This window comes from Scyliorhinus torazame, chromosome 15 (assembly GCF_047496885.1).
Source record: "Scyliorhinus torazame isolate Kashiwa2021f chromosome 15, sScyTor2.1, whole genome shotgun sequence".
NCBI lineage: Eukaryota > Metazoa > Chordata > Chondrichthyes > Carcharhiniformes > Scyliorhinidae > Scyliorhinus > Scyliorhinus torazame.
In genome coordinates, this window is record NC_092721.1 from 179,931,501 (window position 1) to 179,947,105 (window position 15,605).

The 15,605-nt window shown below is 47.9% G+C and overlaps 1 protein-coding gene across 2 annotated transcripts in view; it reads right to left on the reverse strand.

Annotated features, from left to right (window-relative positions):
- The window catches only part of atp10a (ATPase phospholipid transporting 10A), a 355,898-nt gene that overhangs the window by 178,908 nt on the left and 161,385 nt on the right, over positions 1-15,605 (reverse strand). The window contains exon 1 of one of the 2 annotated variants that reach the window (XM_072477215.1): positions 10,756-11,168. The exons of the other annotated variant lie outside the window; for it this stretch is intronic. Within the exon in view, the coding sequence (XP_072333316.1) occupies positions 10,756-11,168 (413 nt within the window). Of the gene's footprint in view, positions 1-10,755; positions 11,169-15,605 lie in introns of those variants that run through there. 2 annotated transcript variants of the gene reach the window in all.

The following is a 15,605-nucleotide window of genomic DNA, read 5'->3' on the forward strand; positions in this document are numbered from 1 at the left end:
CTCAAAATAGTACCATTTAGATTAAAATACATATCTTTAAAACAAGGAAAATGCTGGAAATATTCAGCAGGCCTGGCACCATCCGCGGTGAGAGAAGCAGAGACAACAGCGGAAGCTGATGATTTTTACCCAAAACTGGGGAAAGTTATGAAGTAACAGGTTTTGAGCAAGGCTGGAATTGGGCGAAAAAAAACAAAAGGTCTGCGATCGGGTGGAAGACAGGGAGTGCATTTGACCATATAATTTAATTCACCTTCTTTTAAAAAATATTCTATACAACGTGTGGGCACAGTGGTTAGCACTGCTGCCTCACAGCACCAGGGACCCTGGTTCAATTCCGACCTTGAGTGACTGTCTGTGTGGAGTTTGTACATTCTCCTCGTGTCTGCCTGGGTTTCCTCCGGGTGCTCCAATTTCCTCCCACAGTCCAAAGTCCCACTTTAGGTGGGGTTATGGGGATAGGGCCTACGTAGGGTGCTCTTTCAGAGGATCGGTGCAATCCCGATGGGCCGAATGGCCTCTTTCTGCACTGTAGGAATTCTATTCTATTCTAACCCCTTCTGATTCCACGGCTTCACCCCATTCAAGTGACATCCAGGAAAGTATTGACTAGCGTCCAGTTCATTCAGCCTGGCTGACAAGGGTCGCTCTGATGTGTCGTATTGAAAATTAACCAAGCGAATGATGCCAGCCGTTCTGAGAAATGCCCCAATGCGATGTAGCAGGTTCGCGCAAATATAAAGTGCTTTCTGTGAGAGAAGAGCAAAGGGGGGAAAATGAGAACACAAAAGAAAATGGATCCATGGCGACAGCTTATTGATATGCAGGACTGGCCTGGGTGAGGCACCCAAGGACACACAAATCATGAAGCCTGGCTGGCTTCATCCTCATTTTGTGGGACTCTTTAATGAATAAGCAAACCCTAGCAAGAGGAGCAATGGGCAAGGCCAGGATTGGAATGGGATTGTGATGACTCCTCACGTCTTCAAACAAGATGGCTGCAGTACACTCCACAGCAACCACAAGGGTCATTACAAATAGCCTCTGCTTCAGTTACGGAAGATAAGCAGTCAAACCAACATCACCTGAACCATTTGTGGCAGATGCACAACTGCCTTGAGAAAGTGGGTTACCCACCACTGAAGCCTCACAGTAGTCGCAGTATAACCCCACAACCATACTGAAATATAGGGGACAGGATTCCCCATTCCCTGACTCCGTAATCGGTGATCGGGCAGAGAATCCCTTTTGACGCTGAAATCAGGGGCGGTGTCTGTTTGACCCAGGTTTCGTATGCTCCTCCCCCTCCAAAATGGTGTTATTACGGCGCGTGCCTCATGCCATTGGGACGGCCTCAGCGCGTCACCTGAAGGCCCTCTCCTGATGCACCACCCCCGTTGGGCCGAGCACACAACACCGCGGTTCACTCATGGTCTCAGCTATGCAGGAACCCGGCGTGGCGGCTGCGGACTGTGTCCAGCGCACGGACAGAGTCTATGGGGGAGGGGGACGACAACACTAGTGAGGGGGGGGGGCATGGTCAGGTCCGCGCACAGCCGGCGCTTCAGGTCATGCGCGGCCATGGACCCGGCCATTCTGTGGTTGTTTATTTCGTGGAGGCCGGGAGTTTTACGTGGCGAGGCTGCTAGCCCCTCACCGGTCGCAGCATCGGTGAGGGGGCGCCGCCGGGTTTTTTTCCCACGTAAAACGCCACAGATCCTCCGCACTTAGCTGGGAACACGTTTTGCCATCTTCTCAACAAGTTTTCAAAACTGTAGCATCAAATTAATAAAAGCAATATTTTGATAAGCCACATATGGTTGCCCAAGTGGGCGGTGCTGTTTTTAATCCCCAACCAAACTATATTCTTAAAACAGTGGTTTGAGTGCTTGATTCACAAAACAATTCCTGCACTATTTGTCAGTTAAAACGTAACAGATTGGCTTCAATTCCATACTTATGACTCACTCCTGTTTCTGGGAAAAGGCAGCATTTCTGACAGACCAAAGACTAAGGAAAAACATTTAATTTCCTATTTGTAAAACCATTTGTTATTTCACAATGAAAGGGTTTGAATTTCCATCGTAAAAAGGCAACAATCAAAAAAAAGAGAAAGGGTCTTTCAAGAAAGTAAAACCGATAAATCAATCAATCATCGCTTCAGCAGGCAAGAGCGGCTGGGACTAGTTTAGGTTTAACTGGGGATCGCAGTCAATCAGTCATAGTTTACTAAAGGGCGAAAGTGCTACGACCATGCCATCTGCACAGGGCAGACCAGAAGAGAAACAGTTCAAGCTTCATCCTGTTACAGTAACAATAAAGCTGGAAAACCATCTGCCCAGACTCGCATTCAGCACACTTAACAGACTTAATAACCAGGCAAATAGCCACTTGAGAGTCCCCGCCAAGTTGGAACTAAATCCCTAATGCAAACTCAGGAACATTCCCAGAAACGCACGTGTCAGTACACTATCTCGCAATCTCCTCAATTAAAGATGAAACTATTTTATTTACAGTGCAGTTCACACAGAAAGGAGCAGGAAAAGTAGAAGTAGCTTCAACTGAACAAAAAAAAAAAAAAGACTTGTGACCCGGGTTAGCTTCAGTATATCCTGGTGCGAGATTCTGGGAAGATCAACTGGGCCACAGGAAGAATAGATTTGCCCCTTCCAATAAATCTAAAGTTTGCATCGCACCAACAATATCAATGCAAGCCAGCAATGCATGGAGGGATTTTTTTTTCCCTCTGTAAAAGTATTATATGTCAATTAAAAAACATATGGGGTGTGTATTGGAGTTTTAAAGTACTAATGGCGCAGCACGGTGCCACAGTGGGTTAGCCCTGTAGCCTCACGGCGCCGAGGTCCCAGGTTCTGTCCTGGCTCTGGGACACTGTCCGTGTGGAGTTTGCACATTCTCCCCGTGTTTGCGTGAGTTTCACCCCCACAGCCCAAAGATGTGCAGGCCAGGTGGATTGGCCACACTAAATTGCCCCTTAATTGGAAAAAATGAATTGGGTACGCTAAAGTTTTTTTTTTAAAGTACCAACAATATATTGGTGTAACTGATGCTCAGATATGCTGATAATACCTCCTTCAAGGAGGTCCTCCAGGGAACTATTAACACTTGATAGAATTGTTTTTAATGTTAAGAGAAAGCAGCTACTTCTTCCCAATATTATGAGTTTAAATGAAGCAGAGAATCAGAGTTTAACGGGCAGAATTCTCCCATCCTAGGACTAAGTCCGTGACCACGGCAGGGCCCAGGAGGGTTTGTTGCTACAGGGGCTGGCAGGAAATCATGCCATATCCTTAATTATGTGACCGGGTATTTTGTGGCGGATGCCATGGCGGGGCAGGCCTGATAGCGTGTGGTCTGCCAATGTGCCCGGGCGCCATATTAAAAGGGTGTTCAACATCACTGACCCATGACTGAGGAAAGACGATGGACCTCCTGAAAACAAAGCTGGATTCCCGGGAGCACAATGTGGTCAGAAGGTGGACCTTCTGAGAATGCAGATGAATATCTAGGAACATTTTGAGCCTGGAAGATGGATATCCTTGATGACAATTAGCCTGGAAGATCCGTCTGAAGATGCTCCCCCACCTCCTGCAGTGGTGTCCTTTGGTCCAGGGCTGCTGACGGCCTCTGTCCCAATCTCCAGAGGCAGCCCTAGGCATTGTTCGGGTGAGTCCCGGCTTCTGCATGCATTGTAGTTCCAGGCGTGCTTGGGACTGGTGTGTTTACCCGCTGAAGTCGTGGAGAATCGGGCGTGGGTGGAGGATTACACTCGGGCTTTCACTTGCATCCCATTTGCAGGATGTGAATCGGTTTCCCGACCACTGAGCCCGCCGGCAGGGTCATGGGAGAATCCCGCCCAATGCTTCAGGTCTGAGATGTCGTATTCTTTAGTCTCTCTCTCTCTCCAAAGCTGCTGCCAGACCTGCCGACCATTGCCAGCATTCTCTGTTTTTATGTCAGACCTCCAACATCTGCGGTATCTTGCTTCTGTGCTTAAAAGTTTAAACGATTGGGGGATTGTAGCTTTGTGGGAGGCAGTGGCATAGTGGTATCATCACTGGACTAGTAATCCAGAGACCCAGAGTAATCCTCTGGGGACCCAGGTTCGAATCCCACCACTGCAGATGGTGAAATTTGAATTCAATAAAAATCTGGAATTAAAAGTCTAATGATGACCATGAAGCATTGCCGTAAGAACCATCTGGTTTGCTAATATTCTTCAGGGAAGGAAATCTACAATCAATCCTTACCTGGTCTGGCCTACATGTGACTCCAGATCCACAGCAATGTGGCCGACTTTGCCCTGTGAAGTGGCCTAGCACGCCACTCAGTTCAAGGGCAATTAGGTATGGGCAATAAATGCTGGCCCTGTCAACGACTCAGACATGCCATGAATAAAAATAAAATCATCATGGAATCAGAGAAGCGTATAGCAAAGAAGGAGGCCATTCAGCCCAAGGGCACACAGGTGTCCTTTCTAATCCCACCTTCCTGTACCCATTCCATAGCCCTGTAGTTTACAGCACTTATGGTGCAAATCCAGGTACTTTCTAAAACAGAGTTTAGGGTCGCTGCCTCCACCACCCAACGAATTCCAGACTTCCACTACTCTCTGCATAAAAAAGGTTCTTCCTCGTGTCTCCTCCACACCTTCTGCCTCTTATCTTGAATCTATGTCCCCTGGTTCTGGAATTCTCCACCAAGGGAAACAATTCTATTCTGTCCACTCTATCTCTTCCCTCATCATTTTGTACACCTCAATTAAGTTACCTCTCAGCATTCTTTGTTCCAAGGAAAATAATCCCAACCTAATCAATCTCTCCTCGTAGCTACACTTTTCTAGCCCTGGCAACTCTTCTGCACTCTGTCCAATTATGTCCTTCCTGTAAAATGGTGACCAGAACTGCAGACAATATTCCAGTTGTGTCTTCACCAGTGTTTTATACAATTCCATCATTATAGCCTTACTTTCATATTCTATACCTCTGCCAGCGAAGGAAAGCATTCAATATGCTTTCTTAACAACCTTGTCCACTTGAACTGCTGCCTTTAGGGACCTGTGTGCTTGTACGACAAAATCTCTCACTTCATCTACTCCTCTTAGTATATTCCTATTTATTGTGTAATCCCAATAACTGTTCGACCTCCCTAAGTGCATGACCTTGCACGTCTCATCTCCATTCTCCTGCCTTCTCCCCATAAACCCTGATCCCCTTATTAATCAAGAACCTATCTATCTCTGTCTTAAAGACACTTAGTGATTTGACCTCCACAGCCTTCTGTGTTAAATTCCATCTGCCACTTTATCGCCCACTCCACCAATCCATCTATATCATTTTGGAGATTGGAGCTATCCTCTGCACTGGCCACAACTCGGCCAATCTTTGTGTTGTCTGCAAATTTACCAATCGTGCTCCCCATGTTCACGTCCAAATTGTTAATATATAACACAAACAGCAAGGGTCCAAACACCAAGCCCTGCGGAATAGTCGTCATGGACATGAATGACTTTACTGCTGTGCTTTGGTGCCCCGTCAGGCTGAGGGGAGTCCGTAATGATTGAGCCAAATACATATCGTGCTTTGGGGTTGGTAACTTCAATAAGTTGCAAACAAAAAAGGGTACTTTTACAAAATCGCACACCAGCGACAATTAACTTGACAATTTTATACAGGTAACACACTGATTGCTGTTTTGACAGGTAAGCTGTTTTCACAACTTAACTCATTATAAATGGCGAAAAAGACAAGTTGGATCCAAATGGATTTTTGTATTGTGCTACCCCCAGTATCACAAATACTTCTGAGCAGCTATCTATGCTTTTGTAACAAATCTATAAAATTGAATCCCAGGGTACACTCTTATGAATAGATCTGACAAGAGCATGACCTGCCCATGGCTCATTGTAAAACATCACACCCTTGAATTAGGGAAAATAATCACGACAACAGATGTACGGCCAATTACTGCTCATCACAGAACCTGATGTGTTTATTTGATCTATTTTTCAAAGCGTATCCCAAGGTGATCCTTAAGGTGAACTTTGTGTGGATGATTTATATGGAAAAAAACACCTACAAAGCATCCTTACTGTAAATCAAACCATTAAGACTGATTAAAGTCATAGTATACTGCAGCTGCGTATGAAACCAAAATGCCCAGTTCTAACAATATGCGAATATTGCTACTATTCCAATATACAAACAACTGCACAGACAACCTGAAGAAAGGGAGGTAGCCTATCACCTGTTACATATCTAGATCTTAGGTTGAGTTTGATGGCACACTACAGGAACCTGTCTTTGAGCAACTAGCTAACTACTGAAAGCATTTTTTCAAACATCTAAATTGCAAACTAGTACCAGTCTTACTGCTCTACACAAACATCCATAGCGCAGTCTCAATCAATGGGTGGGAATCAGAAAAGTTCCAGATCAAATCCGGAGTCAGGCAGGGCTGCCCTCTCTCCTCTGCCCTTTTTGTGTGCTGCATAGAACCTTTTGCCGAGTCCATCAGGAAGGATCCGGGTATAAGGGGAGTGACGATCCCAGGCAGTGGAGGCATGCAAGTCAAGGCCTCCCTGTACATGGACGACGTTGCCGTCTTCTGCTCGGATCCTGCGTCTGTACGCAGGCTCTTGACCACCTGCGACCAGTTTGAACTGGCCTCGGGAGCCAAGGTAAACCGTGGCAAGAGCGAGGCCATGTTCTTTGGGAACTGGGCCGACCGGTCGTTTGTCCCCTTCACTGTCAGGTCAGATTACCTGAAGGTGCTGGGGATATGGTTCGGAGCTGCTGGGGCGTGCACCAAAACCTGGGAGGAGCGCTTAGCAAAGGCAAGGCAGAAACTGGGCTGGTGGGAGAAACGCTCCCTCTCCATTGCGGGCAAAACCCTGGTAATCAGGTGTGAGGTACTCTCGGTGCTACTGCACGTGGCGAAGGTCTGGCCCATAACCCGACCCTACGCCGCAGCAGTCACCCAAGCCATCTTCAAATTCATCTGGAGATCCAAGATGGACCGTGTCCGAAGGGACACCATGTACAAACCTCTGGAGAAGGGAGGGCGGAACGTATCCAACGCCTCCCTCATCCTGTTGGCCACCTTTGTGTCCAGCTGCATCAAGCTGTGCGTGGACCCCCAGTATGCAAACACCAAGTGTCACTACATATGGAGGTTCTACCTGTCCCCGGTGTTACGAAGGATGGGCCTGGCCTCATTGCCGCGGAACGCTCCAAGTAGTTGGACTGTGCCGTACCACCTGTCCTTCGTGGAAAAGTTTCTGAAGAAAAACACCTTTGACCACAAGGCAATGAAGCAGTGGTCAGCACGTAATGTCCTCGAGGCCCTCAGGGAAAAGGAGACCGTGGAGGACGTTGGATGGTTCCCTGAGCAGATTGCCAGAGTCATCTGGCAGAACGCCTCATCACCAGAACTTTCAACCAAGCACCAAGACCTAGCTTGGCTGGTGGTGAGAAGGGCCCTTCCTGTCAGATTCTTCATGCACACCCGAAGGCTCTGTGCCAATGCACGCTGCCCTCAGAGTGGCTGTGGGGGAAATGAGACGGTCACACACCTCCTTGTGGAATGTGCCTTTGCAAAGAAGGTCTGGAGAGAGATGCAGTGGTATTTGTCAAAGGTTTATCCCGAACAGATCTGTGACACAGGACTCTGTGCACTACGGACTGTTTCCAGGGACACACACCGAGACAAATATCAACTGCTGCTGGAAGGTCATCAACTCGGTGAAAGACGCTCTTTGGTCTGCCCGAAACTTGCTGATCTTCCAGTGCAAAGAATTGTCCTCAACCGAGTGTTGCAGACTGGCACATTCCAAGGTCCAGGACTACGTGCTGAGGGACGTACTCAAGCTTGGGGCAGCTGCCGCCAAGGCGCAATGGGGAAAGACCACTGTGTAAGGTCTTTCCAGCAAATGTACACCGAGGGGCGGGTAACAGTGTAAACCCCCCTCGGTCTGGGCCACCAACACTCCAATGTATAAAACAAACATGACAATGTATATATTTAAGAAGGAATTGAAACGTAAAGAGTGACATGTGTATAATATTATCAAAATTGAATGGAAGAAAGTCAAGGCAATGTGTAACTCTGACGGAAATGTACAGTCAAGACAATTCGAAATGTCCTGTAATGCTTATGATAAATTTTATGAATAAAGTATATTTTTTTGAATAAAAAAAAAGTGTTAACCAAGACTGTTGAAAATCCAGAATGGAGTAATGTACCCTATATACAGGATGTCCACCTCGGCGCAGTGGTTAGCAGCCTTGCCTAGGAGCCAGAAGTCCCAGGTCAGGTCCCACTGCAGGACTTGAAGAGAGGGTCTGTTCATAATGCAAACAAACAGGATGGCTGTCTACTTATAAATCCTTCCAACGCATATCAATATCAGCTGGTAGCAACTGGAGAGATACCTGGTCAACCAAGTAATGGGAAGGACATTGGCACCTCTACAGCAATGCGGAATTTCTGAGTGAATTGTAAGAGACCAACACCAATCCAAGGCTACTGAAAACTCATACTGGAGAATAATGCATCAGATACATGTTCGTACCGCCGACGTGACGTCATGAGTCGCTGGGTGATGCGCTGGTCCCAGCGTGCCGCCCGTGCGCTGGTCCAGACGTGCCGCACCTGCACGGGTCCCGATGCGCCACAGATGTACATTATATTCCAAAATCCGATACACACAAGCATTTCAGATAAGGTATGCTTAACCTGTATGCTTTTTAAAAAGTTATTAAGCTTGGAACTATCATCGATCGACAGTTCCAACGCACCACAGCAAAAAACCGCACCAACCTCCTCAGAAGACAAACACGGGACACAACCGACAGAGTACCCTTCGTCGTCCAGTACTTCCCCGGAGCGGAGAAACTACGACATCTTCGCAGCCTTCAATACGTCATCGATGAAGACGAACATATGGCCAAGGTCATCCCCACACCCCCACGCAACCTCAAACAAACCATTGTTTGCAGCAAACTACCCAGCCTTCAGAACAGCAACCATGACACCACACAACCCTGCCATGGCAATCTCTGCAAGACATGACAGATCATCGACATGGATACCAACATTACACGCGAGAACACCACCCACCAGGTACGCGGTACTTACTTGTGCAACTCGGCCAACATAGTCTACCTCATACGCTGCAGGAAAGGATGTCCCAAAGCGTGGTACATTGGCGGGACCATGCAGACGCTGCGACAACGGATGAACGGACATTGTGCGACAATTGCCAGGCAGGAATGTTCCCTTCCAGTCGGGGAACACTTCAGCAGTCAAGGGCATTCAGCCTCTGATCTTTGGGTAAGCGTTCTCCAAGGCGGCCTTCAGGATATGCGACAACGCAGAATCGCTGAGCAGACACTTATAGCCAAGTTCCACACACATGAGTACGGCCTCAACTGGGACCTTGGATTCATGTCGCCTGGGCTTGCCAAATCCTACCAACTGTCCTGGCTTGATACAATTCACAATTCTTAAATGTGGGATTACCTCTTTCTGGATCGGTAAAGACTTAATTACCTGCAAATGCTCGCATTCGAAGTATCATCTTGCATCTTTGACTCTGTCTATATATGTTTCTGGAACCTACCTCTTCATTCACCTGAAGGAGCTGTGCTCCGAAAGCTAGTGACATCGAAACAAACCTGTTGGACTTTAACCTGGTGTTGTAAGACTTCTTACTGTGCTCACCCCAGTCCAACGGCGACATCTCTACATCATTTCTAAAAAAGATAGTGGGTGGGATTTTCCAGCCGTTGCCACCGATGGGATCTTCTGGTCCCGCAGACGGCGAGCCCCACTGCAGATTCCCCGGCAGTAGAGGGTGCCAACAACGAGTAACGCTGTTAACACCGGCAAGACCACATGAGGAGTGCGGAAAATCCCATACCTGCATTTGTAAGTATCAATGCTGCACATGCCTGCATTTGCAAGTATCAATGCTGCACATGCCTGCATTTGCAAGTATCAATGATGCCCATGCCTGCATTTGCAAGTATCAATGATGCCCATGCCTGCATTTGCAAGTATCAATGATGCACATGCCTGCATTTGCAAGTATCAATGATGCACATGCCTGCATTTGCAAGTATCAATGATGCACATGCCTGCATTTGCAAGTATCAATGATGCACATGCCTGCATTTGCAAGTATCAATGATGCACATGCCTGCATTTGCAAGTATCAATACTGCAAATACCTGCATTTGCAAGTATCAATACTGCAAATACCTGCATTTACAAGTATCAATACTGCAAATACCTGCATTTGCAAGTATCAATACTGCAAATGCCTGTATTTGTAGATATCAATGCTGCAAATACCTGCATTTGCAGATATCAATGCTGCAAATACCTGCATTTGCAAGTATTAATACTGCACATACCTGCATTTGCAAGTATCAATGCTGCACATAAACATACCTGCATTTACAAGTATTGATGCTGCAAATATCAGCATTTGCAAGTATTAATGCTTCAAATTCCAAATTTTGTAGCTATCAATGTTGCAAATACTTGCATTTGTAGATAACAATGCTGCAAATACCTGCATTTGTAGATATCAATGTTGCAAATACTTGCATTTGTAGATAACAATGCTGAAAATACCTGCATTTGTCAGCATTAATGGTGCACATACCTGCAATGGCAAGTATCAGTGCTGCAAATACCTGCATTTGGAAGTCCCAATGCTGCACATACCTGCAGTAGACGAGGCAGTCCATGTGGTTGATCTCCTGGTCAGACCTGTACCTCCTGTAATCCTCCCACAGATCCTTCAGTGCGGTCACAGCCAGGATGAAGACCACGGGGGCCAGCGCCAGCTCGGGTTGGAAGGCACCCACGATGGGCACGAAGTTCAGCAGGGCGATGAAGACGAAGTAGACGTTGGCGAAGCGGTGGAACTGCTCGAAGAGGTTCTTGGGCAGGAAGGAGAGCAGCGTGTACTTGGTGGTCTTGAGGCGGTTGCCGGCGTGCCGCCTCCCCGGCGGCTCGCTGCCCTTGGCCCCGTCGGAGAGCAGGTTGGAGCGGACACTGCGGCTCCTGCCCTCCCGCCTGCGGCGCCCGGACCTGGGCAGCCGGCAGCCTCTGGCCCGGGGTGTCTCCTGAGCCATGCTGACCCCCTTCCTCCTCCTCCCATGCACCGCCTCCCCGCCCGGGTGATAGCCCAGCTGGAGCGGAGACCCTCCCCTCAGCCCCCAGCACAGGTCTGGGCAGAAAGCTCTCCACCTAACCCCTGTCCACAACCCCCCTCCTCACCCCTCTCCATGGTCACTGAGGGGGTCTCCTACTCCCCTTCCCTGCACTCAGCCTCTCACTCACACTCTCCCTGCACTCTCTCTCCACTCACTCTCTCTCTCTCCCTCCCTCCACTCACTCCCTCCCTCCACTCACTCCCTCCCTCCACTCACTCCCTCCCTCCACTCACTCCCTCACTCCCTCCACTCACTCACTCCCCTCCTCCACTCACTCACTCTCTCCCCTCCTCCACTCACTCACTCTCTCCCCTCTTCCCGCAAAGTGAAATTTTCCCAATCCTTTCTCACTCCCATTTGCAGCCAGCAGCTTGGAAATGACACTTTCACACACAAACACCAAAAAAAAAACCCTCCTCTCCCAGGGATTAGGAGGAGGCGTCACTCCTGCCCATAAACTTCGACATATCCGGTCTTCAATATTTTTTTTTAAAAAGTTTGGGGAGGGATAAGAAAAGTTAACTTTCGTTTCCAGCGGGCGAGTCGAACCAGAAACTCCAGAACACGAGTTTCTTTTTCTTCCCCCTGTCGCTTCAGAGCTGCGGCTCCTCCCACACACACACACCACCTCTATACACCCCTACACACCAGCCACACACACACCACCTATATACAACCACCCACACCATCTATACACACCACCTATATACACCCCTTCACCCACTCACCAACTATACACACACCCCTACACACACTTTCACCCACATACCACTTATACACACACATCCCTTCACCCACACACCAACTATACACACACCCCTTCACCCACACACACTACCTATACACACCATCCACACACACCACCTATATACAACCACCCACACACACACCATCTATACACACCCCTACACACACCACCCACACACCCCTTCACCCACACACCACTTATACACACATCCCTTCACCCACGCACCAACTATACACACACCCCTTCACCCACGCACCAACTATACACACACCCCTTCACCCACACACACTACCTATGCACACACCGCTTTGCCCTTACACCACCTATACACATCACTACACACCACCTATACACACACCCCTTCACCCACACATCCCTTCACCCACACACCCCTTCACCCACACACACACCTTCACACACACACACCCCTTCACCCACACACACACTCACCTGCTCCTTCACACTCCCACACACCCCTTCACCCACACACCTTCGCCCCCACAGTCACCCACATGTACCCTCACCCGCACACCTTCACCCACCCACACCCTTTCACCCACACACACCCTTCACCCACACACACCTTCACCCACCAACACACACCACACACTCACCCATCAACACACCTACATACACAATCACCCACCCACCAGCCTACAAATACCCACACACCTTCGCCCACCCACACACCTTCACACACACTTACTCACCCACCTACACACTCAGCCACCCACATCCACTCACCTACACACACAGACTCACCTACACACACACACACTCACCCATGAGTGTGCACAAGACAGAAACAATCCCCAAATTCAGCTGCCGATCCCTCTCTGCTTTCTTTCCTTTTCTTTAAACACACCCACTCCCCTCCCCCCTCTTTTCCACCTCAGGAGTGGGATCCACGAGCTTCCCGGTGGCCGGGTTCAGTGTCTGGTCAGAATCGTCTTCATCTGATAAGCTCGGAGTTTGTAAGAAAATAGGCGATTGTTTCCTGTCTGTCGCCATGGTAGTATCAAACGAGGTGATACAAAAACATGTAGACACACACCCACCAGATCTGACAGGGAACACTTCAAACAATTGTTGATACATTGATCACGTTTGGATGATTGGTGTGCTTTTTTAAATTCCTTAATTCAAGATTTTTATCCACAGTCCCAACAAGATAAGACACAAGGGCTGCAAAGTCAGAGACACCCCTTAATCCTAATTTGTTTTTCTGCAGGAATTTAAAAAGTAACTTGAACATTTACATATTTTGCTCTTTTCGTGGGATGTGAGGGTCGCTGGCAGGGCCAGCAGTTATTACCCATACCTAATTGTCCGTGGGCAGAGTGATTTGCTCAGCCATTTCTGAGGGCTCTGGGCAGCACGGTAGCACAGTGGTTAGCACTGTGGCTTCACAGCGGCAGAGACCCGGGTTCGATTCCCAGCTTTGGTCACTGTCTGTGCGGACTCTGCACATTCTCCCTGTGTCTGCGTGGGTTTCCTCCGGGTGCTCCGGTTTCCTCCCACAAGTCCCAAAAGACGGGCTTGTTAGGTGAATTGGACATTCTGAATTCTCCCGCTGTGTACCCAAACAATTGCCGGAGTGTGCCGACGAGGGCATTTTCACAGTAACTTCATTGCATTGTTAATGTAAGACTACTTGTGACACCAATAAAGATTATTATTATTATTCCGATTCAGCCACATTGCTGTAGATCTGGAGTCATATGGAGGCCAGACCAGGTAAGGATGGCAGATTGCCTTCCCGAAAGGTCATCAGTGAACCAGATGGGTTTTTACAACGATTGATGACAGGTTCCTGATCACCATCACTGTGACAAGCTTTCAATTCCAGATTTTATTAATTAATTGAATTTAACTTCCTGTCCTGATGGGATTTGAACCCATATCCTCAGACTTGGGTCTCTGAATTACGAGCTCAGTGCCATTACAACTACATTTCAAATTAATTTTTACCTGACATGTTAATGCACAAAGCCAATGGCAATTACTGATGGTCAACATTGACACACTAGACCTCTATTTTCTTCTTGGAGCAGTAACCGTTGTTGATTAGGGGCCCGATCGAATGGCCTCGCTGCGCCCGACTCAGGACACGACAACCACTCGCATGTTTTGCAGCGCTCACGATGCATCGCGAGATCTAACGAGTCTGTCGAGAGGTTGCGATTTGGATCTCGCCTCACTGGGCGGGATCCAGATTTCCATATTTAACTTAACTATGTCTACGCCGGATTCTCCCAAAGCCCGGGATCGAATCATAGTGGGTTTGTTCACAGGGCTGCAGGCACCGAGAAACACCCTGTTAAACACGCCCAAAATGGGAAAATGTTTTTTTCCCCTTAAATCACGCCCATGGTTCATGAGGATGAGAGCTGGAATCCGTGGAATGATGAAGAAAATATACCACAAAACCCAGTTAACCTGGACTTTGGGCCAATCCGAGCACAGAGCCAGCACCACTGTGTCTGTGGCCATCAGGTAAGTCACCAGACCACATGTGGCCACTGAATAGGCGATAATTAACTTGGGATACAGGAGGCAGAGACCACTCTTCCCCAATTAATTGGACATAGGTTCAAATCCCACTGCAGCAGCGGGTGAAATCTGAATTCAATTAATAACTAAATATAGAATTTTTATAAGAATTTTTTACAGTGCAGAAGGAGGCCATTCGGCCCATCGGGTCTGCACCGGCTCTTGGAAAGAGCACCCCACTTAAACCCACACTTCCATCCTATCCCCGTAAACCAGTAACCCCACCTAACCTAAGGGCAATTTAGCACAGCCAATCCACCTAACCTGCACATCTTTGGACTGTGGGAGGAAACCGGAGCACCCGGAGGAAACCCATGCAGACACAGGGAGAACGTGCAGACTCCACACAGACAGTCACCCAAGACGGGAATCGAACCTGGGACCCTGGAGTTGTGACACAACTGTGCTAACCACTGTGCTACCATCATTATACGAAATATAAAAAGCTCGTCCCAGTAATGGTTATCATGAAACCACCATTGATTGCTGTAAAAAAAACAATCTTGTTCACTAGTGACCTTTAGGGAAGGAAATCTGCCATTCTTACCTGGCCTGTCCTATGTATGTCTTCAGACCCATAGCAATGCCGCTGACGATTAACCTCCCACTGAAATGGCCCACCCCTGTCCCTATGGTATGGCTTAACAATCCACCGGTGGTAGATTCCAGTGACATTATAGCAGGCTATAAAACTGAATCCAAAGAGCATTAAAAGCAGTGCACCAACAAATTACCATTAAATTTGCTGGGTATTGTTAAAAACCCAATTGGTTCACTTTTGTTCTTCAGGGGGGGGAAACATGCTAGTCCTTACTCGTGCCTCTCATTCCACACAACCTGCTGTTGACTCTTAAAACCTCCAGGGCAACTGGGGACGGCCAGAGAATTCTGCCTTGCCAAAGCTCCTTTGGTAGAAATGAATAGAGAATTTTGGTTTCATACATGTGGTCCAGCAATACATAGAGAAAGACATGAGAAAGGCAACAGTAATACAGAAAGCACAAGTTCAATTAAACCCCTCGTGCTGCAAAGTTAATTTATATCAAATGGGACAT